Below are 26,459 nucleotides of genomic sequence, written 5' to 3' on the forward strand. Positions count from 1 at the left end.
ATTAAATCTCAGGCAACACTGAGTAGTGCAAGGAGCAGATTGATTAAATCTCAGGCAACACTGAGTAGTGCAAGAAGCAGATTGATTAAAACTCAGGGAACACTGAGTAATGCAAGGAGCAGATTGATTAAATCTCAGGCAACACTGAGTAGTGCAAGAAGCAGATTGATTAAAACTCAGGTAACACTGAGTAATGCAAGAAGCAGATTGATTAAAACTGAGGTAACACTGACTAATGCAAGGAGCAGATTGATAAAAACTCAGGTAACACTGAGTAATGCAAGGAGCAGATTGATTAAAACTCAGGCAACACTGAGTAATGCAAGGAGCAGATTGATTAAAACTTAGGTAACACTGACTAATGCAAGGAGCAGATTGATTAAAACTCAGGTAACACTGACTAATGTAAGGAGCAGATTGATTAAAACGTAGGTAACACAGAGTAATGCAAACAACAGATTGTTTTAAGCTTAGGAAACACTGAATAATGCAAGGAGTAGATTGTTTTAAACTTAGGTAACACTGACTAATGCAAGGAGCAGACTGATTAAAACTTAGGTAACACTGACTAATATAAGGAGCAGATTGATTAAAACTTAGGTAACACTGAGTAATGCAAGGAGCAGATTGATTAAATCTCAGGTAACACTGAGTAGTGCAAGGAGCAGATTGATTAAAACTCAGGTAACACTGAGTAGTGCAAGGAGCAGATTGATTAAAACTCACGTAACACTTAGTAATTCAAGGAGCAGATTGATTAAATCTCAGGTAACACTGAGAAGTGCAAGGAGCAGATTGATTAAAACTCAGGTAACACTGAGTAATGCAAGGAGCAGATTGATAAAATCTCAGGTAACACTGAGTAGTGCAAGGAGCAGATTGATTAAAACTCAGGTAACACTGAGTAATGCAAGGAGCAGATTGATTAAATCTCAGGTAACACTGAGTAGTGCAAGGAGGAGACTGATTAAAAACTCAGGTAACACTGAGTAATGCAAGGAGCAGATTGATTAAAACTTAGGTAACACTGAGTAATGCAAGCAACGGAGGTAACACAGAGTAATGCAAGGAGCAGTTTGATTAAAACTCAGGTAACACTGTGTAATGTAAGGAGCAGACTGATTAAAACTCAGGTAACACTGAGTTATGCAAGGAGTAAATTGTTTTATACTTAGGTAACACTGAGTAATGCAAGGAGCATACTGATGAAAACTTAGGTAACACTGAGTAAAGCAAAGAGTATATTGATTAAAACTTAGGTAACACGGAGTAAGGTAAGGAGCAAATTTATTAAAACTCATGCAACACTGAGTAATGCAAGGAGCAGATTGATTAAAACTTAGGTAACCCTGAGTAATGCAAGCAACAGATGGTTTAAAACGTAGATGACAGAGAGTAATGCAAGGCGCAGATTGATTAAAACGTAGGTAACACTGAGTAATGCAAGCAACAAATTGTTTAAAACTTAGGTAATAATATGACAAATTTCTGGCGTTTACAAAAATAATTTATGTTCGAGTTGTACATAAACTGACCGAAAAAGTATGGCTGAACTTCCTACTTACCTAAGCAGTAGTGTTTTTCTTTAACAACACCTAGTGCCCAATGCTTCCAAAGGTCGTCTTATAGATGTTTTAACAAACTGTATGAATGGTATTACAGTGACATTTCAAATAAAATTGTACCAGTTTCTGACAATTGATTTGAGAACCAATACTGCTTTACCCTGATACATTTGTGTAGCTTGAATGTAAAATAGGTTGAAGTTAGGTAGAAATATGTGTACCAAAGCTTCCCCTAATCTGATCACACAATTCAGATAAATTCTGATTATGCTTATACTTCATGCAAATAGGTATCTGAAGAGAAACTTACATTTCCTGACTGCAGTTGTCTGGCCTTGCCATCCTGTAACCCTGCTTCAGAGCTTGGAGAAGTTCTACATTTGACAAAGCTGGGTATGGGGCTCCTCCTAGTGTCACAATCTCATACAAAACAATGCCAAATGACCATCTGTAAACATACAATACATAATAGTAAAGGTCACTATCACATACAGCACTATCCAAATACCATCTGTAAGCATACAATACAAAATTATCAAAGGTCACTATCACATACAGCACTATACCAATGACCATCTGTAAGCATACAATACAAAATTATCAAAGGTCACTATCACATACAGCACTATACCAAAGACAATCTGTAAGCATACAATACAAAATTATCAAAGGTCACTATCACATACAGCACTATACCGAAGACCATCTGTTAAGCATACAATACAAAATTATCAAAGGTCACTATCACATACAGCTCTATACTAATGACCATCTGTAAGCATACAATACAAAATTATCAAAGGTCACTATCACATACAGCACTATACCAATGACCATCTGTTAAGCATACAATACAAAATTATCAAAGGTCACTATCACATACAGCACTATACCAAAGACAATCTGTAAGCATACAATACAAAATTATCAAAGGTCACTATCACATACAGCACTATACCAAAGACCATCTGTTAAGCATACAATACAAAATTATCAAAGGTCACTATCACATACAGCACTATACCGAAGACCATCTGTAAGCATACAATACAAAATTACCAAAGGTCACTATCACATACAGCACTATACTGAATACCATCTGTAAGCATACAATATAAAATTATCAAAGGTCACTATCACATACAGCACTATACCAAAGACAATCTGTAAGCATGCAATACAAAATTATCAAATGTCACTATCACATACAGCACTATACCGAAGACAATCTGTAAGCATACAATACAAAATTATCAAAGGTCACTATCACATACAGCACTATACCAAATACCATCTGTAAGCATACAATACAAAATTATCAAAGGTCACTATCACATACAGCACTATACCAAAGACAATCTGTAAGCATACAATACAAAATTATCAAAGGTCACTATCACATACAGCACTATACCAAAGACCATCTGTTAAGCATACAATATAAAATTATCAAACTTCAGGTCACTATCACATACAGCACTATACCAAAGACAATCTGTAAGCATACAATACAAAATTATCAAAGGTCACTATCACATACAGCACTATACCAAAGACAATCTGTAAGCATACAATACAAATTTATCAAAGGTCACTATCACATACAGCACTATACCACATGATTATTTGGGCTGTTCTTTTAAATAGTATGTCAATATGAAATGTCCAAGTAATTGTGTTAACTAGACAAAATAACTGTTTCAATCTATAAATATAAAATAAAAAATATTACCAAGAAAGTAACCCATGTCAACATTAAAATTTTGGATTGTTTTTCTTAAACAAAACAAGACTAATACAAGATATTTACATTAAAATAAACCATTTTTTGTTTACATTTAAAGATGTTTAAAAGATACTTTATAACAGACTTAATACATATGTCTCTAAAGTATGACAGTTGTATGATTAAGTATTATCAAGAACTCATGCATGTGACTAATTTCCTTAGTGGGTTTATGAACATTTTGAGGCAAAAATATTTGGGTATGCTTCCCATGCATCATTGATACATTTTGTCTGGACATTGATGCTGTCTTTCAGTGGAAATAGATATTTTTAAGTAGGGAGTTACCATAAATCTGAGAAATTACTGCAAAGAAAATACAAGCCTTTTAACAATTTTTATTGACCATTTATTTAATAAAGCATTCAGAAAACACAGAAGAAACTTAACACTATGTTATAGATTTTAACATATTCAGACTTTCTTAGTGGGTACAATTTTAAGTCAAACTTGGATGAACTTGTAGGTGAAAATGCTTTCAATCAAAGCATGCATTTACAACTAAACTATAAAAGCTGCCCGTAAATGTACATGATTCCCTTTTATTCAAATACTAATATTAGCTCTAAGGAAACCTCTAATCACGTACACATTTTTGTGTAAATAAAAATAATCAAATTAGTAATAATCCAACCCCCACCCCAATTTTGGAAAAGAAGCTTTAACGTCACTTTAGGATTCAATACCACAGCATGGAATCATAGAAGCAACAACTGTTGAAATATAATTAGCAGTATTAGAATTCAGCATGCCTAAAATTCACATTCAACACACACATTGCAACAGAGCTCCATTATAACAGTGTAACTTCAGAGAAAAATCTAACTTGTTAATTAACAAATAATAAGTCTTATCACTATTCATTTGAACAGTAACATGTATAGACAATGACGTTACTGTTTTCTAACAAATTGATATGTTAACTAACACATGTTTTAATTAATCTCTGACAGGATCAAAATTACTTGATTAAGTGTAACTTTGTAACTAGAAGCCTTAAAACATTCAATTCTAAGGTTAAACGATAGATTGCATGCTGATAGGACCTTCATTAAAGGCTAGGAAAGTCTTTGTAAAGTTTGCGATGCTAATCACCGGTAATTAGCACACAGATGAACAAAGGTGGCACACGACTTACAATAACTTTAGCCCTTGATCAATTACATCTTTCAAGCATTCTGATGATCATAAAAGATGTAAAATATACTGTCACAAACACATATGAGCCGTGCCATGAGAAAACCAACACAGTGGCTTTGCGACCAGCATATTATGGTTAACCCATCTGTTTGTATCTAATATATAATAGTTTTCAGGTGCAAATTTTAGTATAAACAATTCATGAATTAAGTTTGTTATAATTAGATGGTATTTTTTTTTAAAATAACAGGTAGTCTCACTAGATGAAACTCATATAAACTATTCTTAGACACACTAAGTACTCTAATAAGATTCCTAATTGACCTTATTAGAATTAAATTAATTTAAACTGCCACAGTCTATTTTATATGTAAAAAAATAAACTGCTTTATTTGCATAATTCTTTTCTTTTCAACTTTACAAGTGAAATTTTACAGTATTATGCAACTGTATTTAAGGCAGCTGTCATTATGACTCGACTAAACAAAGGTTTTAAAGTACATACAATACTCTTAAAGGGCAGTTTAAATGAAATGCTGTCATTATTTTGGGGCAGTTGTTTACTCTAAAAGGCACCTGAAACACAATGTTGTTCAGGTCAGCTGCAGTAATCTTACTCTAAAGGGCAGCTTAAACACAATGTTCCTCAGGGCAGCTTTCATTATCTTGGAGCAGCTGTCCTACTCGAACGGGCAGCTTAAACACAATGTTCCTCAGGGCAGCTGTCATTATTTTGGAGCAGTTGTCCTACACTAACAGGCAGCTTAAACACAATGTTCCTCAAGGCAGCTGTCATTATCTTGGAGCAGTTGTCCTACTTGAATGGGCAGCTTAAACACAATGTTCCTCAGGGCAGCTGTCATTATCTTGGAGCAGTTGTCCTACACTAACAGGCAGCTTAAACACAATGTTCCTCAGGGCAGCTGTCATTATCTTGGAGCAGTTGTCCTACACTAACAGGCAGCTTAAACACAATGTTCCTCAGGGCAGCTTTCATTATCTTGGAGCAGTTGTCCTACACTAACAGGCAGCTTAACCACAATGTTCCTCAGGGCAGCTGTCATTATCTTGGAGCAGTTGTCCTACTCTAACTGGCAGCTTAAACACAATGTTCTTCAGGCCAGCTGTAATTATCTTGGAGCAGCTGTCCTACTCTAATGGGCAGCTTAAACAAATGTTCTCCATTGCTTAATATGAGCAACTGTCAATATATTTTAGTAAATGCAATGTTCACTTAGGTATCAGTCATTATCATGTTGAAAATGTGTTGTTGTAAATGTAATGTTCTTCACAGCTGCAGTAATTATTTTACTCTAATTATAATAATTTCCAGGGCAGCTGCTATATATTATTTTGTTGTGAAAGTTTTAAAGGAAATACAGTGTTCTCTAATAAAATGTCACCACTTTATGATAAAAATATAAAACAAGAGGGCCATGATGGCCCTATATGGATCACCAGAGTTGATCTGGCCTACTGACCTAGTTTTTGACCCCAAATGACCCAGATTCGAACTTGACCTAGAGGTCATCAAGACAAACATTCTGACCAATTCTCATGAGTTTCAAACTTAAACCGTGGACTCTAAAGAGTTAACAAGATTTTCCTTTGATCTGGCCTAATGACCTAGTTTTTGACCCCACATGATCCAGTTTCAAATTTGAACTAGAAGTTATCAAGACATACATTCTGACCAAGTTTCATTAAGATTGGGTCAAAACTGTGGCCTTTAGAGTGTTAACAAGTCTTTCCTTTGATTTGACCGGGTGACCTAGTTTTTGATCCCACATGACCCAGATTCAAACTTGATCTTGAGGTCATCAAGACAAACATTCTGACCAATTCCCATGAGTTACAATCTTAAACTGTTGTCTCTAGAGTGTTAACAAGATTTGCCTTTGATCTGGCCTACTGACCTAGTTTTTGGCCCCATATAACCCAGTATTAAAAGTGACCTAGAGATCATCAAGATAAACATTCTGACTGAGTTTCATAAAGATAAGTTAAAACTGTGGCCTCTAGAGTGTTAACAAGGCAAATGTTGACGGATGCCGGACGACGCATGACGGACGCCGGACAATGACTGATCACTTGACCTAGAAGTCATCAAGACAAACATTCTGACCAATTCTCATGAGTTTCAAACTTAAACTGTGGACTCTTAAAGAGTGTTAAAAGATTTTCCTTTGATCTGGCCTACTGACCTAGTTTTTGAAATCACATGACCTAGCTTCAAACTTGACCTAGAGATCATCAAGACAAACATTCTGACCAAGTTTCATAAAGATAGGATAACAACTTTGGCCTCTAGAGTGTTAACAAGATTTCCCTTTGATCTGGCCTACTGACCTAGTTTTTGACCGCACATGATCCAGTTTCAAATTTGAACTAGAAGTTATCAAGACATACATTCTGACCAAGTTTCATTAAGATTGGGTCAAAACTGTGGCCTTTAGAGTGTTAACAAGTCTTTCCTTTGATTTGACCGGGTGACCTAGTTTTTGATCCCACATGACCCAGATTCAAACTTGATCTTGAGGTCATCAAGACAAACATTCTGACCAATTCCCATGAGTTTCAATCTTAAACTGTTGTCTCTAGAGTGTTAACAAGATTTGCCTTTGATCTGGCCTACTGACCTAGTTTTTGGCCCCATATAACCCAGTATTAAAACTGACCTAGAGATCATCAAGATAAACATTCTGACTGAGTTTCATAAAGATAAGTTAAAACTGTGGCCTCTAGAGTGTTAACAAGGCAAATGTTGACGGATGCCGGACGACACATGACGGATGCCGGACAATGACTGATCACTTGACCTAGAAGTCATCAAGACAAACATTCTGACCAATTCTCATGAGTTTCAAACTTAAACTGTGGACTCTTAAAGAGTGTTAAAAGATTTTCCTTTGATCTGGCCTACTGACCTAGTTTTTGACCCCACATGATCCAGTTTCAAATTTGAACTAGAAGTTATCAAGACATACATTCTGACCAAGTTTCATTAAGATTGGGTCAAAACTGTGGCCTTTAGAGTGTTAACAAGTCTTTCCTTTGATTTGACCGGGTGACCTAGTTTTTGATCCCACATGACCCAGATTCAAACTTGATCTTGAGGTCATCAAGACAATCATTCTGACCAATTCCCATGAGTTTCAATCTTAAACTGTTGTCTCTAGAGTGTTAACAAGATTTGCCTTTGATCTGGCCTACTGACCTAGTTTTTGGCCCCATATAACCCAGTATTAAAACTGACCTAGAGATCATCAAGATAAACATTCTGACTGAGTTTCATAAAGATAAGTTAAAACTGTGGCCTCTAGAGTGTTAACAAGGCAAATGTTGACGGATGCCGGACGACGCATGACGGACGCCGGACAATGACTGATCACTTGACCTAGAAGTCATCAAGACAAACATTCTGACCAATTCTCATGAGTTTCAAACTTAAACTGTGGACTCTTAAAGAGTGTTAAAAGATTTTCCTTTGATCTGGCCTACTGACCTAGTTTTTGAAATCACATGACCTAGCTTCAAACTTGACCTAGAGATCATCAAGACAAACATTCTGACCAAGTTTCATAAAGATAGGATAACAACTTTGGCCTCTAGAGTGTTAACAAGATTTCCCTTTGATCTGGCCTACTGACCTAGTTTTTGACCCCACATGATCCAGTTTCAAATTTGAACTAGAAGTTATCAAGACATACATTTTGACCAAGTTTCATTAAGATTGGGTCAAAACTGTGGCCTTTAGAGTGTTAACAAGTCTTTCCTTTGATTTGACCAGGTGACCTAGTTTTTGATCCCACATGACCCAGATTCAAACTTGATCTTGAGGTCATCAAGACAGACATTCTGACCAATTCCCATGAGTTTCAATCTTAAACTGTTGTCTCTAGAGTGTTAACAAGATTTGCCTTTGATCTGGCCTACTGACCTAGTTTTTGGCCCCATATAACCCAGTATTAAAAGTGACCTAGAGATCATCAAGATAAACATTCTGACTGAGTTTCATAAAGATAAGTTAAAACTGTGGCCTCTAGAGTGTTAACAAGGCAAATGTTGACGGATGCCGGACGACGCATGATGGACGCCGGACAATGACTGATCACTTGACCTAGAAGTCATCAAGACAAACATTCTGACCAATTCTCATGAGTTTCAAACTTAAACTGTGGACTCTTAAAGAGTGTTAAAAGATTTTCCTTTGATCTGGCCTACTGACCTAGTTTTTTAAAATCACATGACCTAGCTTCAAACTTGACCTAAAGATCATCAAGACAAACATTCTGACCAAGTTTCATAAAGATAGGATAACAACTTTGGCCTCTAGAGTGTTAACAAGATTTCCCTTTGATCTGGCCTACTGACCTAGTTTTTAACCCACATAACCCAGTTTCGAACATGACCTAGAAATCATCAAGACAAACATTCTGACCAAGTTTCATAAAGATTGGGTCACAAATGTGGCCTCTAGAGTGTTAACAAGGCAAATGTTGACAGACGCCGGACAATGACCGGTCACAATAGCTCACCTTGAGCACTTCGTGCTCAACTCCAGTGCTAATACTTTCGGTTAATGCAATAAATCTTTAGGGAAGCTGTCCTTATTTTGTAGCACAAGATCGAGAATAAATACATTGAACAAGTTGGAGCTGCCATTGTCTTGGTGTGGACATTTTAAAATATGAAGCAGCTGTCATCATCTTTGTTAAGTAAATATAACGAAGTTTTAGGGATAGATCCTGACATGTTAAAGTATTAAAAATACAATGTTCTTCTGAACAAGTGTCATTATCTTTCAGTGGACATTGAATATTGAAAATTGTGTTCTCCATAGCAGCTGTCATTACCTTGATGTAGACATTTAGCATTAAATACTGTGCTCTCCAGAGCAGCTGTCTTTATCTTGGTGTGGACATTTAGCATTAAATACTGTGCTCTCCAAAGCAGTTGTCTTTAAATTGGTGTGGACATTTAGCATTTAATACTGTGCTCTCCAAAGCAGCTGTCATTATCTTGGTGTACACATTTAATTAAATACTGTGCTCTCCAAAGCAGCTGTCATTATCTTGGTGTAGACATTTAGCATTAAATACTGTGCTCTCCATAGCAGCTGTCATTACCTTGGTGTGGACATTTAGCATTAAATACTGTGCTCTCCAAAGCAGCTGTCTTTACCTTGGTGTGGACATTTAGCATTAGATACTGTGCTCTCCAAAGCAGCTGTCATTACCTTGGTGTGGACATTTAGGATTAAATACTGTGCTCTCCAAAGCAGCTGTCATTATCTTGGTGTGGACATTTAGCATTAAATACTGTGCTCTCCAAAGCAGCTGTCATTATCTTGGTGTAGACATTTAACATTAAATACTGTGCTCTCCATAGCAGCTGTCATTATCTTGGTGTAGACATTTAGCATTTAATACTGTGCTCTCCATAGCAGCTGTCTTTATCTTGGTGTAGACATTTAACATTTAATACTGTGCTCTCCATAGCAGCTGTCATTACCTTGGTGTAGACATTTAGCATTAAATACTGTGCTCTCCAAAGCAGCTATCTTTACCTTGGTGTAGACATTTAACATTTAATACTGTGCTCTCCATAGCAGCTGTCATTATCTTGGTGTGGACATTTAACATTAAATACTGTGCTCTCCATAGCAGCTGTCATTATCTTGGTGTGGACATTTAACATTAAATACTGTGCTCTCCAAAGCAGCTGTCATTATCTTGGTGTAGACATTTAACATTAAATACTGTGCTCTCCATAGCAGCTGCCATTATCTTGGTGTAGACATTTAACATTAAATACTGTGCTCTCCAAAGCAGCTGTCTTTATCTTAGTGTAGACATTTAACATTTAATACTGTGCTCTCCAAAGCAGCGATCATTATCTTGGTGTGGACATTTAACATTAAATACTGTGCTCTCCATAGCAGCTGTCATTATCTTGGTGTAGATATTTAGCATTAAATACTGTGCTCTCCAAAGCAGCTGCCATTATCTTGGTGTAGACATTTAACATTAAATACTGTGCTCTCCATAGCAGCTGTCATTATCTTGGTGTAGACATTTAGCATTAAATACTGTGCTCTCCAAAGCAGTTGCCATTATCTTGGTGTAGACCCTTAACATTAAATACTGTGCTCTTGTTAGCAGCTGTCATTATCTTGGTGTGGATATTTAACTTTAAAAATAGTGTTCTCCATAGCAGCTGCTATCTTCTTGGTGTAGACATTCAACATTAAATACTGTGCTCTCAATATCAGCTGTTATTATCTTGGTATAGACATTTCACATTAAATACTGTGCTCTCCAAAGCAGCTGTCATTATCTTGGTATAGACATTCAACATTAAATACTGTTCTCTCCGTAGCAGCTGCCATTATCTTGTTAACAATGTGTCTCCAAGCAGCTGCCTATTTGTTAGACATTTAAATTAAATCTGTGCTCTCCAAAGCAGCTGCATTATTCTTGGTGTAGACATTTAGACAAAAATAGTGTTCTCCATAGCAGTGCATTATCTTGGTGTAGACCCTTCAACATTAAATACTGTGCTCTCAAGCAGCTGCCATTATTTTGGTGTAGACATTTAACATTAAATGCTGTGGTCTCCATAGCAGCTGTCATTATGTTGGTGTGGACATTCAACTTTAAAAATAGTGGTCTCCATAGCAGCTGTCATTATCTTGGTGTAGACATTTAATTTAAAACATAGTGTTCTCCACAGCAGCTGCTATTATCTTAGTGTAGACACTCAACATTAAATACTGTGCTCTCCAAAGCAGCTGTCATTATCTTGGTGTAGACATTTAACATTAAATACTGTGCTCTCTCAAGCAGCTGCCATTATCTTGTAGTAGACATTTAACATTAAATACTGTGGTCACCATAGCAGCTGTCATTATCTTGGTGTGGACATTTAACTTTAAAAATAGTGTTCTCCATAACAGCTGTTATTATCTTGGTTTGGTCATTTAACTTTAAAAATAGTTTTCTCCATAGCAGCTGTCATTATCTTGGTGTAGACATTTAATTAAATACTGTGCTCTCCATAGCACCTGTTATTATCTTGGTGTAGACATTTAAGATTCAATATTGTGTTCTCCGTGACAGCATTTATTGTCTTGGTGTGGACATTTAACATCAAAAATTTTGTTCTTCATAACAGCATAACAGCTGTTATTATCTTGGTGTGGTCATTTAACTTTACAAATAGTGTTCTCCTTGGCAGCTGTTATTATCTTGTTGTAGACATTTAACACTAAATACTGTGTTCTCCAGATCTCAAGCAGCTGTCATTATCTTGGTATGGACATTTAACATTAAATACTGTGTTCTCCAGATCTCAAGCAGCTGTCATTATCTTGGTATGGACATTTAACTATAAATACTGTGTTTTCTAGAGCTGCTGTCAGTACCTTGGTGCAAGCACACCTAACTAACAAGAGCTTTCACAGGAGACAGCACGCTCGACTATTTTGATGCTGGATAGTAAAATTGGGCACATCTGAGGAAGCTGTAGCTGTAACTGGAGTGTTTAATGACTGAAATGTGGATGAAATTCTAAGTAAAAAGGGGATATAACTCATAAAATTACTGAGTTAATGATCTTGTGTCATACGATGTAGGTGATGATGATTTGGAAAAACTAATTTAAGTTTTAATCAAATTCATTAAGTAATGACAAAGATATAGTGAAAGTGCACCAAAATTAACCTGAAATTCTAAGTAAACAGGGGGCACAATTCATGAAATATTGGTGCAAGAGTTATGGCCCTTATATCATATGATGTGGGTGATGATGTGGTACAACTATTCTATGTTTGAATCAAATCCATCTGGTAATAAGAGATATAAAGTGAAAGTGCATCAAACTTTAAAATTTTAAGCAAAAATTAAAAAATATTGGTGCAAGAGTTATTGTCCTTGTATCATACAATGTGGATGATGATGTGGTACAACTGCTTAAAGTTTGAATCAAATCTGTTTGGTAATACAGAGATAGAGTGAAAGCGCATAAAAACTTTAACCTGAAATTTTAAGTAAAAAGGGGGATAACTCATAAAACACAGATGTCACAGTTATGGCCCTTATGTCAAATGATGTAGGTGATGATGATAAACAATTATTTTAAGTTTGAATCAATTCCCTTCAGAAATAACAGAGATATAGTGAAAATGCATCAAAATAACATAAAATTCTAAATAAAAAGGGTGCATAATTCATGAAAAATTGTGCCCTAGTTATGAACCTTGTGTCATATGATGTGGGTGATGACGTGGAACAACTATTTTAAATTTGAATCAAATCCATTTAGTAATAACTGAGATAGACAAAAACTTTAACCTGAAATTCTAAGTAAAAAGGGGGGATAATTCATGAAATATTGGTATGAGAATTATGGCCCTTATGCCAAATGATGTGGGTGATGATGAGGAATAACTATTTTAAGTTTAAAGCAAATCCATCAAGCAATTACAGAGATAAGGAGAACAAGAGTGCAAGACTGTCACAAAATAAGCCTGTCATCGAAATTGGCCTGATTCAAGGGCCATAATCCAAGAGTGCCTGGGGCGATTTGGGTGGTTATCGTACTTTGCCGAGATATTATGCCCACAAACATTGTCAGCAAGTTTGGTGAAGATAGATGAAAACTGTTCGACTTAAGAGTGCGGACAAGGCTGAATTCGCAGTTTTTGAGTAATTAAGGGCCATAATCCAAGAGTGCCTTAGGCGATTTGGCTGGTTATCGACCTTGGCCTAGATATTATGCCCATAAACATTGTCAGCAAGTTTGGTGAAGATCAGATGAAAACTGTTTGACTTAGAGAGCGGACAAGACTAAATTTGCTGTTTTCAGAGTAATTCAAGGGCCATGATCCAAGAGTGACTGAGACGATTTGGCTGGTTATTGAACTTGGCCAAGATATTATGCCTACAAACATTGTCAGCAAGTTTGGTGAAGATCGGATGAAAACTGTTCGACTTAGAGAGCGGACATGCTTTGGACGCTGACCAACCGCCAGCTGCCCGCCCGCCGCCACGGGTGTTCACATTATACACCCCGCTCTTTCAGAGACGGGCGTATAAAAAAGAAAAGGTGGGGACGCGGAAAGATGCTGATGCTGACGTTGATGCCAAGGCTGGGGTGAGTAGGATAGCTCTCCATATACTTCGTATAGTCAGACTCAAAATACCATATTCTCCAGTACAGCAACTGCTGTCATTTATGACATCAGTAACCTCAATAATGTGCAGCGATCTTTGTTACCATGCTTTCTGTACATGTCGAAATCTCAATAAGTGGGTAATGAATTCTAATGACATTTTCAAACAAGAGCTCTGGACACGTAATGCCCCCTTTGATGCATTCAGTAATTGCACAATGAACAGAAATTATTTGGTCACTGTACACAAAACTTGTACTGTTCTGGGTCAATGTGACATTGACCTATGACCTCAAAATCAATAGGGATCATCTGCTGGTCATGACAAACCTCCCTAACAAGTTTCGTGATCCTAGGCCCAAGCGTTCTCAAGTTATCATCCGGAAACTGTTTAACTGTCCCTGGTCACTGTGACCTTGACCTTTGACCTACTGACCTCAAAATCAATAGGGGTCATCTGCTGATCATAACCTGCCTATCAAGTTTTATGATCCTAGGCAAAAGCATTCTCAGGTTATCACCCAGAATTGGTTTAACTGTTCCGGGTCACTGTGACCTTGACCTTAACCTACTGACCTGAAAATTAATAGGGGTCATTTGCTGGTCATGATCAACCTCCCTATCAATTTCATGATCCTAGACCTAAACGTTCTTGAGTTATCACTCAGAAACGGTTTCACTGTTCTGGGTGTGTGGCAATTTGTCTGCTGATGTGTCAAGTGTGGTGTGCTGTGTGTTGTGTGCTTGTCACCTTCCGCTTTCAGCCTCCACCGCTGGCTAGCCCTCTGGTGAAAAAGGAGCCGAGTGCGTAAGTCTTCCCTGCCAGTACACAGCCTCTCTGCAGACAAGCCCTTTTGCAGTGCCTCCGAGTTGGCGCCACACGGTAACTGAGCACCTTGCGGCCTCAGGCAGAACTGCAGAGGACTCGGAGGAGGTCTGCCCCCAGACATGTGGCATGCCAGGTCCACCGGTGTATGGACACGCCCTGATGCCTGATGAACAGACCCCCAGCTATGGGACAAATAGCTCCTGTGTTCTCAGGATAGGGTTTTAACTCGGAACTAAGGGTGAGGTAACCCCTAAAGAAACCTAGAGAGTTGAAGACAGACGTGCTGGGCCATTGGCACTCTCTTAACAAACCACAGCACCATGCAATATCGCTATGTCTACACAGCCATCCGGTATTCACCAACGTGGTGCTGAATCTCTGAGGTCCCTCCAGGGGGATTCAGTGCCGGGCTCTGAGCCTCGACAGAGTCCACCCACAGCTACTGGGGGTCCCTCCTTCAATCCACAACATGCAAAGAGAAGAAGGAGGAACATACCAAGGAAAAGAACCAAGCCGCATCAACCTTACAGGCTGATGCATTGGAATGCGGAGGGTGTCTTCAACAAGAAAGCTGAACTTGAGCATATCCTCCACGAGAAAGACATCAATGTCTGTTGCATTCAGGAAACTCACTTACAGCCAGAGAAATCCTTCAAAGTCAGAGGATACCAGTGTTTCTGCTGTGACAGAATTGGCAGACGAAAAGGAGGCATCATGACATTGGTCAGGAACAACATCAGCGCTGTCCAGACCAACACGCATATGGATGACTCCGAGTTCGAAGTTCTGAGCCTCAGAAAGAACGATTTCAGATTGAAACTTGTGAACATATATTCTCCAAGTGACAAAGCTCTGTCCCTTGACAAAGTTACAACTGATGAAACCAGGTTCATCATTGTAGGAGACTTTAACAGCCACTCACAAAGCTGGGGATATGACCACCTGGATAAACGTGGAGAGGAAGTGGAGACCTGGCAAGATGATAACAAGCTAAACCTCATCAACAAGCCAGATGATCCCCCAACTTTTTACTCCAGAAGCTGGCGAACAACATCAACCCCTGATCTTGCTTTATGTACTGATGACATACATGGACATGTCAAACGGGAAGTCAGTGAACAAATAGGAGGTAGCGACCACCGCCCAGTCCAACTCACTATGGACCATATAGCCTCTACTTCATCTAACATCCCCAGATGGACCTTTTACCAAAGTCTGAGTGATGAGCGCTGTAAAGACATCAGAGTGGAAGGTAGAGTCATCAATTGGGTTGTCAAAGACTTCAACGCCAGTATACTTAAGGCTGCTTACAGCGCCATTCCAAGGGGAGCAAGAAAGGACTATAAGCTCTACTGGAGTGATGAGTTGGAGAATCTACAGGCAAAGTTATCAGAAGCCAGGGAGGAAGCAGAAAACAATCCCTCACAAGAAAATAACCTCTCTCTACAGCAAGCCAAGGCCAAATTCTTCAGGCACAAATGGGAAGCACAGAGGAAGAGCTGGAGAAACAAATCAGCCTCGCTCAACCTAGAGCGAGATGGCCAAAAGCTATGGAGATTGACGCGACAGCTGAACGATGAAGAAACAGGAAGAGGCTCAGTAACTTTGGAAGAGAATGGTGAACTGTTGACGGGTAAACAAGCGGCAAACACTTTTGCCACTAATTACAAAGATGTTTCCAACATCCCCATCAACAGGGAACGGCAAAGGGAAGCCAGAAGAGAAAAAAGGGAAAGGCAGACAAGCCAAGTGACACCAGAATGCATGAAACAGAGTCTTAAACTGCATGAGCTACAGACAGCTCTTAGGCAGTTGAAGACAAAGAAGTCTCCTGGACCAGATGGAGTCACAAATGAAATGCTGACCCATCTAGGCATTGAAGCAATTTGCAAACTCCTGGAAATTTACAACTACAGCTGGACACAAGGACTGCTTCCACAGATATGGAAAGAGGCAGTCATGATCCCAATCCACAAGAAAGGGAAGGATCCAAAGAAGGCTGCAAGCTACCGCCCAATCAGTCTAACCAGCTGTGTTGGAAAGACCATGGAGAGGATTGTGAATGCACGCCTGAAGTGGTACATGGAGACTAACAACCTATTTGCAATGCAACAAGCTGGCTTCAGACAATTCCGCTCCACAGAGGACCAGACCACTTATCTATCGCAAGAGATAGAGGACGCCTTCCAAGAGCAGAAAGTCATGCTTACAGCATGGATTGATCTGCAGAGGACGTTTGACAAAGTCTGGACTGATGGACTCCTTGTCAAGCTGATGAGGACTGGAGTAGGAGGTCACATGCTGAGGTGGATTAAGTCATACCTCCACAACAGGAGAGAAAGAGTCAGTTTAGAACATGCCAGTAGTAGGAAGTTCCTGTTGCGTCATGGTGTCCCACAAGGTGGAGTCTTATCCCCTACACTCTTCTTGCTTTTCATCAATGATCTGGTGTCTGAACTACCGAAAGGAGTTAAGGCTGCTCTCTATGCTGACGATCTGGTGTTATGGTGTAAGGAAGAACATGCCACTACAGCCACATACAGGATGCAAGAAGCCATCAACAAGCTTTCAGCTTGGGCTGAAGATTGGTGTGTATCGATAAACACAGAGAAATCGTCCACCACACTATTCTCCAAGTGACAAAGCTCTGTCCCTTGACAAAGTTACAACTGATGAAACCAGGTTCATCATTGTAGGAGACTTTAACAACTTTGTACTAGATTGTCGTCAAAGCAGAGGGCGGGTAAAATCAAGATGGGAAATACTTCGCTGATTGAAGCAGACGAGGCAAAATACCTTGGAGTGACCTTTGACAAACGGCTAACCTGGAAGCCCCACATTAGTCAAGCAGAAGGGAAGGCCCGTAAAAAGCTTGCCATGATGCGCAAACTTGCTGGAACAACGTCGGGAGTAAACGAGCAAATACTCAAGACAGTATATCAGGGAACAGTGAGACCCCATTTAGAGTATAGCTCAACTGCCTGGTCCACTACTGCCAAAACTAACCAACAGGCTTTAGACAAGGTTCAGAACCAAGCATTGTGGATCATGACAGGTGCTACAAAGTCTACACCAATCTCCTTCATGGAGAAGCTAACAGGCACACAGCCGTTACAAGACAGAAGACATGCAAAGGTTCTGCTTCAAGCAGAGAAGTTCAGGTCTTTTCAAGACCATCCCATGAAAGCCATGCTAGATGGCTATACAAAGAATCGGCTCAAACGTAGCAGCTTCGTACATGAGGCAAAGAAACTCAACCGAGAGTTCAAAACTGAGCTGAGCACTCCAACGACTCCCTTAGGTAGTGAAGACATCATAAACCCACTAGCGAATGATCTGTCCTCAGTGACTGTGAGACTTGCTGTTCCTCATCTTGACCGCGGGAAGCAAGAGGATGAAGGCATTCGGAAGAGCCTCACACTTGCTATGATCCATGAAGACTATCCTCCGGAATTATGGACTCATGTCTATACAGACGGATCAGCCACATGCGCCGTCAAAGATGGAGGAGCAGGAGTTTTCATTCAGTACCCATCTGGCAAGAGAGAAACACTACATGCAGCCACAGGAAAACACTGCAGCAACTATAAGGCAGAGACTGAAGCACTCATGAAGGCCGTCTCAATGGTTGAAGACTCGGCAGAAGAAAGCTCCTCAGTCGTCTTTTTCACAGATGCACTGTCTATCATGGAAGCTCTGATCAACAATAAAGCTCCGCAGCTAGCCAGACGAATGCAGAGCCTGAGTATGACCTGCAAAGTAGCACTTCAGTGGATTCCATCCCATTGTGGACTTGCAGGCAATGAAGAGGCAGACAAACTGGCTAAGCTAGGAGCTCAGTCAGAACAACCAACAGTACCTGTGAGTTACAAGGAGAAAGTCACCATCATCAAGACACTAACGAGACCAAGGACGGAGGAAGATGCTTTTCATCTCCTTGATCGGTCTGAACAAGTGATGATGGTCAGGCTCCGCTCAGGGCACAACAAGCTCAATGCTCATATGTACAAGAAATACAGACTGACATCATCGCCAACTTGTCCATGTGGTGAAGAAGATCAGACTGCGGAGCATATACTTCAGAGATGCAAAAGGCACGACCAGGAGCGAGCTGCGACTTGGCCAATAGATACCTCAATCCACCAGAAACTGTATGGAGGCATTGAGGATCTTAGGCAAACCACAAGTTTCATTGAGGCTACTGGTCTGAAAGTGTAGATGCGAACGACAAGAAGAAGAAGAACTGTTCTGGGTCACTGTGACCTTGACCTTTGACCTACTGACCTTTAATTTAATAGGGGTCATTTGCTGGTTATGACCAATCTCCCTATCAACTTTCATGATCCTAGGCCCAAGGGTTCTCAGGTAATTGTCCATAAACTGTTTAACTGTTCCGGGTCACTGTGACCTTGACCTTTAACCTACTGATCTCATAATCAATAGGGCTCATCTGCTGGTCATGACTAATCTCCCTATAAACTTTCATGATCCTAGACCCAAGGGTTCTTGGGTTATCATCCGGAAACCGTTTACCTGTTCATCCAGAAACGGATTGGTCTACAGACCAACAGACCGACATCTGCAAAACAATATAACCCTCTTTCCTCGAAGGGGGGCATAAAAATGCTGCAAATAGATCAAAGTACCTGGGTTTTATTTTTGTTTGTTTTCTTTTCATTGAACATGTTTTTATGGGTCCAATGACATTACCTTTGGATCAACCCTTGTACATTACAGATATATTTTGCAAAAATATCATATTTCAATAACTTTGCACGACATGCAACTTTTATAGAAATAAAAGTGTTAACAGAATTCAAGATAACGTCATTTTTACCCCAAAATGTGAACAAGTTGCATTAAAACCCGCAAAATATTTCGATGACAGCATTCCCTGCATAATCATAAAAATTAAGACATGAACTTCAACAAAAAAATAGTCCCCAACAGTAAATTTCATCCGTAATGCACTAAGCATGCATTGCATACAAATTATATAACAGCACTTTACGCAAGCTCAGGTGTTTAATTTGACAGATTTTCCGCACAATCTTTCCATCTATCAAACTCTATACAGCTTTTATATTTTATAATAACAGATGGTACGATAATGTAATTTTCATGATAACGCTTGGAGAATCCTTTTATACAGTCCAAAATTTATTGCGGATTTTTACCTTATTTCATACATCAATGTCAAGTCCGTATCTAGATCAATCCAGATTAACCATAATCAGAAAATGACTTACATCCACCAAAAATTTTGCACTGATGATGTTGTAAATGTTACAATGTCGCAAATACTGTAACTTTTTATTATAACTGTATCCTTATTATGTTCTCGTAACATTTAGTTAACTACTTCTCCATATCAATACTTTTAACAATAGTTAAAGTTTTGTACATTGAAAAATCAAATCTTTAGATCTATTTTCAATGTCTCTTATTTCAACATTTTCTTTTGTCTAACATTTGAGCAGTTTTCATGTATCATGACAGGCCATGTAAAACTATTCTGCTTTAAAGCCTTCAAAGCTAAAGAACTCAAATAGTTTAAATAAATATATATAGATCTTGAACGTTTCTGCCAAGTTTGGTTGAAATTAAAGCAACTGTACAGAAGCTCAAGTCTCGGCAAACTTCCATCATTTGATTTCAGCTACGGTCGTACCCTGAATCAAATGCAACTTAAAGAATTAACAGTAAGACAACAGGTTAATATACGGACAGTTTTATTCTGTCTTTTAAAGTCTGGTAAGAAATTTATTACACATTCAAACAGAAGATGTGTTTCTTTTTTAATCTGATCTATCGATTCAATTACTACAGCCGGTAAACCCTATTATACAGATATATTTACGAAAAACAAAATTCAAACATCAAAACAATTTAAATCTGTAGGGCTAATGTGGTATACTAGATGAGCCTATTTGGTGATTAATAGGATGTTTTTACACAGGTGTTTATTTTGACACCTGTAAGTTGGAAGTTTCAGCGGTACAAAAAATGCTGTAACCCTGTGGCATGTCACTGTAGTATTATAATACTACTAACAGTGAAATTAATTCAACAATGGTCTAACTATGACATAAACAAATGGAGCTAAGCATGCACATCATGGGACACCGAGATAAATAACATCAAAAAGTATTATTTTATACAGTCAAAACTCGGTAAATGGCGGGACTTAAAAAATTCAGACAAGGTAAATCTCTAAGCTAAAACTGAAATCTTGATGACATTTAATATTTTCATTATTGCAAAATTACAAAATGTGATAGAACCCTACATGGTCAGTAACAAGATTTATAAATAAATTGTAGTAAATAATTATAGTATTCACTTATTGAATGGCTTGAAGGTCAGAAGTCAAAACTATTTGCCAAAAGTTGGAAAACTTTTTCACAGATTTTTTTTTCAAGATTCGAATTAAGCCCAACAAAAAATGTGTTAAACATGGAACTGTCATACAAGTACAAACTAGACCAGTAATGATCAGTTTTCTTTTTGTGCAGTTCTAAATCTCTCTTATATGCAGTTGATTATATAAACATATATTGGATGGCTTGCTGGTCAATAGTCCAAACTATTGCCCAGGATCTGAAGTCATTCAATAAGTGCTTTATTACATGACATCAGATATAAATTTTCATGATTTTATTCTTTAACTTTTGCCTTTATCCAAACAAAATTTGGTGTTGATAAAGGTAAAGGTAAATTTTATCTTTCTTTGAAGCAATTAACATAAGCTCTGTAGAGCTTTTGAGCGACCCTGTTTCAAGAACAGTTAAAACCCATATACATTACCCCCAGCAGTTTGCTAGTACCCATTTACAGCTGGGTCAATCGTGATAAAGTACCTTGCCCAGGGATACGCCACATTTTGGAGTAGCCAGGAATCAAACCGGGGCCTTCACCTCATAGGAAAGCGTCTTCTTTTAAGCCCTCGCGACCATTATGCATCTATAGACTGATAAATAGCAAAAAAATAGACTGGGGACTTTTGCAACAATTCATGTAATAAACAGTTATAAACAGATCTTACCTAAATGACAACCAGTAAAAACCACTTATAAATTAAATATCTGATCATTGGCTGGTAAAAAAAATCATTATCAGCAATTTCGGTCATTTGAGCATTATCTTTGGTTGCAGTTTAACAAACTGAACATCCTACAACATGAAAGAAATCAGTCAATCATATCCTTACATATGAATTGCGGTTTCTTGTTCTATAATTTGCACATCTGTTGACCAAGGACCATAGTATCATGGCCTCACTAAGACTGGATGAAGCACAGTTGCAACTATTAGATATATTAAATCTGAAATCACACAATGCTGAAGGATGAATATACCATCTCAATTGCAAGGATATGTGACAATTACATGGTAGAACTATCTAGCACTCTGCTTTAGAAACTGCAATACAGCAACATTTACCTTCAAACAATAATCACTTCAGTTTAGATCAATGTACAAGTTGTGTCAGTTATACGTGGCTATATAAACTAGAACTGTGTTGGAGTTTGAATGTGCGCCAAGTGTCTAGCGTGTACCAGGCTATCACGAAACGTAGCTCTGGCACGCCAAGTGTCTTGTGTGTAGTAGGCAAACACCAAAACGTGGAGTGGCAACTCATTATGACACTAATTTACCGTTCTTAAATACCACGTAACCAATACAATGTTTACATGACACTAGCTGTCAGCTGTAGAACACAGAAAATACATCATTTTCACATCAATGTCCGCACTCGTATGTCAATTACATTCTGATACATCTACACATATCATTACTTAATGACTTGATACTTGTTTTTGTGATAAAACCTACTACTCTTCATGATTTACACATTTCTTTTTGTTTTTTTTTTCTTTACAATAAACCGGGAAAAGTCAAACGTCAAGCAAAATGTTAAATGATTTTGATTGGCCGAAACAAATTGTAAAACAGAAATATTCATTATGATTCATGCACGACTCAAAATTCTGAAATTTTACTTCTCACACCTGGTGAGTTCATACTTTTTGTAATTACCAAAAAACAACACCGACAAGACAGTTTGATCATTCATCAATTCTAAGCATGAATTACTCTAATGTGGTTTATCTATTTAACATTTCAAAATTGCCAATGTCATAACATAAATGTTTAAAATTCATTTCTTCAACAAAAATTATAAAACAAATGTGTATAATATTTCTTGGGGCATTAAGTGTGGTTCCTCCAAACAGGAGATATTTGGTATTTCCGGAATAGAGTTTATCATGCGATCTGTTACAGGTTTTTGTGTGGTCTGTCCTGAGTAACCTGTCACCTGTCCTAAATAATGGCATTTATGTGATGTGTCCTGAACTGTTTAAACAGTCTCCTCTTAAATTATTTTTTACAATCAAGCAAAATGCATGCTGCAAATTTAAAGCTCATCAACTTCTAAACTTTACTACGAAGTTAACAGTTCCAAAAACGTTTTAAATGGTAACAAACATGACTGCAGTTTGGGACTACTTTCAATTTAAATAACATTTAAATCTGACTCATGTCAATTCCCAAGATAGTATTTCTGCTCTGGATTATCATATTTTAAAATGAATTAATAAAAAGAACTTAAGGTTAAACAATCAAACCGTACCTACTGCATTTGTTGTGTTGGGCGAATTGTGGAGTTTCCAACTTTTCTATTTCAAAGACAGGGTTAAATGAGCATTTCTAATTTGCCAAACATTAAATTAATCAAAATCATCACAAGCTTTGTCTGAGTTTGGAGACCAGTCTAAAAACCTGAGCTTCTGATTGGCTGTTGCTAAGCACGATGATGAAACTGACCAATGGCAAGTTAGCATTCTGAGACTGGTCTCCAACCTCAGATTTATAACCCTGAACCCGGCCGAGCTATTTCGGTTGTACAATAAAAATCACTAGAAATTAAAAGTGCTGAGTCATTCTAACACTTTCTTGTAAAACTTAAAAAAAACCCAGCCAAACAAAAATATTTAAAACGTGACTACTACACTGTATGATGTCATTACATAAAACACTGGGACATAGGGATCATCCCCTGTGATTACCAGAAGTACATTGTTTATAAACACTCTAAACCAGCTAATCAACACAAATAAATGAGATAGTTTAGTGAAACTATGACCAGCAAACGATTAACATAAAGGTCTCAAATTTTTAAACTAAAATGCAAACAAACCACCTAACTACAATATCATTCCAATAGCATGACAACACTCAGGAATCTGAACAATCTAAAAATAAATCAATTATTTATATTAATTATATAAATACATTTGTAAATTAATTCTGATTGGCCAGAATGATCACTAATTACAGAAAATATCACAAGATGTTGAAATAGTTCAGTTTACCAAAAGAAAAAAATTAATAAACTAGATGTGTGTTTTCACAACTAGGTGAAATATCTTTTTATGTTATAATTATGCAACAAAAACCTTTAAGCACTTATATGTGACCATAACTCTGGTCTAGCTGAGTGAAATCCTAAAGAGAACACCAGGTGTACAACTTCACATGCTATATAACAATCTTCTAAAGTTTTACGTCTCTAGGTCAAGCACATTTTGAAATACATAGGACATAAACTTTTATGCCCTTAATGCTATTTTTGACTAAGTCAAGGGCAAATAATCTAGTCTTGCTGAGTGAAATAAAAAAGAAAATAAAATAAAAGAATTTTGTGCACAAATTCACATCCGAAATAATATTTCTTCATCATTTCATGACTCCAGGTGAAATATCTTTTAAGATATATGCAACAAAGACTTTTAAGCACTTTATGAGTATTTTTCACTAAGTCAAAGACCATAACTCTGGTATGGCTGTGTGAAATCCCAAACAGCACACATGTCAATCAATCCCCTAATGTTTTATGACTCTAAGTCAAATACTTTTTGAGATACATGCAACACAAACTTGTATGCCCTTTAATATGCATATTTTTGACTTAATTGAGGGCCATAACTCTGGTCTTACCGAAAGAAATCCCAAACAAAATCCCAGGCACACAATTTCACAAGCTGAATATTTTTCCTATTATGTTTCATAACCCTTGGTCAAATATGTTTTGAGATACGAGGGACGCAAACTTATTCGCCCTTTTATGCATATTTTTGAATGAATCAAGGGCCAGAACTCTGGTCTGGCTGAATGAAATCTCTAACAAAACTCTGGTGCACAATTTCACATGCTTGATAATACTCCTGTAACATGTCATAATCCTAGGTCAAATACATTTTGAGACACAATGTCCTGCAACACAAACTTTTAGGCCCCTTTTATGCATATTTTTGACTAAGTCAATGTGGTCATAACTCTGGTCTGGCTGTGTAAGCTCCCTTTTAAAAACCAGGTGCACAACTTCACATGCTGAATAACAATCCTGTGAGGTTTGATGACTCTTGGTCAAATACATTTTGAGATATGCAAGGAACAAATTTAGATGGACAGAGGAACAAACAACCCAACCAATGGTTTTAGATGGTCATTCCATTGTTTGAAAACAACAGAATTACCACTTAAATAACAAAAGACTCAAGTTGTTATGGAATGAATACAATGGATTCCTATTGTACTAGGCCACACCTCCTACCACATAAGGTATCAATCGTGTTCAGATGGATGTATGTACAGACGGACAAACAAGGGCAAGTCTCCCCCACCACCCCACCTTCTATTTTTCTTCAGTATAATTACTTACAGGGCCCTATAATAGATACCAGACTGAATAGACTGATTTGATAAGGATAATAACATATTTCAAAGTATATACAAATTACTTAAATGAAATCTAGTATAGAAAGCGAACCCATATGCCTCCTTTATTGGGAGGAGAGGGTACAGATATAAGCCTAACACCCAAATGAACGTAAGAATTTTTGAAGAAATTGCTTCTTATACACAACAAATTTTACTTTCCATCTATGTTAAGTATGTCACCATCTAAGGCATTGTTTGGAATACACCAATTGACAATTATACAAAATTGTCTATCTCGCTATAATATCTGATCATGTGACCAAATTCAGCCACTGAAATACACTTTCTTATCTAATATCGCATTAGGGTTAGCTTCAGCTGCCAAGACATAGTTTCTTGTTTCTATTCTGTGTCTGAGGATCAGTAGTATTACTTTGTGTGCTTAAATGTTAATGAAATAAAATATTAACTTTTCTGGTGCGCATCACACCAAACTGCATACTTGCAAAGTCCATAATGGTGTTTATTTATCATTATGCTACATAATCATGCAAGATCAAGAAACAAACAAATCTTTGTCTTGCCTATGATAAAAATAATGCCTGGGCACCTGGAGTTTTCTTTTCCTCCATCAAAGCAGGAAAAGTTGCAATTTGACCTAAACTCTAAACCCAACAAAAAGTAAGAAATGACTTTCACAGTGCAGTTTTCAGATGCAGTTTTATCTAAAACATGCTTAATACAATTCATGATGATAAATGTTCAATAAATGATTTTAATTTGTATCTGATAATGCGATATTTACATTCTGCAATAACATTATCAAAATTGTATAATTATATAGTCATTCATCAATATTATCTCATCAGCCGATTTAACTTCTTTAAGAACCCTGTTATCAGCACATGGTTTGAAGTTTATGTCTGTTTCGCTCAAACTCAATGTTTGACGCTTTGATGATACCAACAACATAAGTATGAAGTACCCTTCTTACATGAAATATTCGTCAACTACCAAATTAGTCTATGGTAAGATCTGAACACTTGTTTATTAGCTTGCTTTCCCTCGGTGACCTGTGAATTAGCCGTGAGGATTAGTATAAGAACAGCCGACTAAAACAATCCTGTGAACAGGTGTTTCAATTAAGATCTCACAGGTGGGGCAAATATACAAATAATGTAAATATGACACAACTATCCATTATACAATCATCTCTTAACACACAGTGATAATGGAGTC

The 26,459-nt window shown here is 37.6% G+C and overlaps 1 protein-coding gene across 1 annotated transcript in view; it reads right to left on the reverse strand.

Moving 5' to 3' along the window:
* The window catches only part of LOC123564547 (uncharacterized), a 136,954-nt gene that overhangs the window by 31,510 nt on the left and 78,985 nt on the right, over positions 1-26,459 (reverse strand). The window contains exon 23 of the mRNA XM_053516533.1: positions 1,876-2,013. Within this exon, the coding sequence (XP_053372508.1) occupies positions 1,876-2,013 (138 nt within the window). The remainder of the gene's footprint in view (positions 1-1,875; positions 2,014-26,459) is intronic.

Source organism: Mercenaria mercenaria, chromosome 1 (assembly GCF_021730395.1).
Source record: "Mercenaria mercenaria strain notata chromosome 1, MADL_Memer_1, whole genome shotgun sequence".
Classification (NCBI taxonomy): Eukaryota; Metazoa; Mollusca; class Bivalvia; order Venerida; family Veneridae; genus Mercenaria; species Mercenaria mercenaria.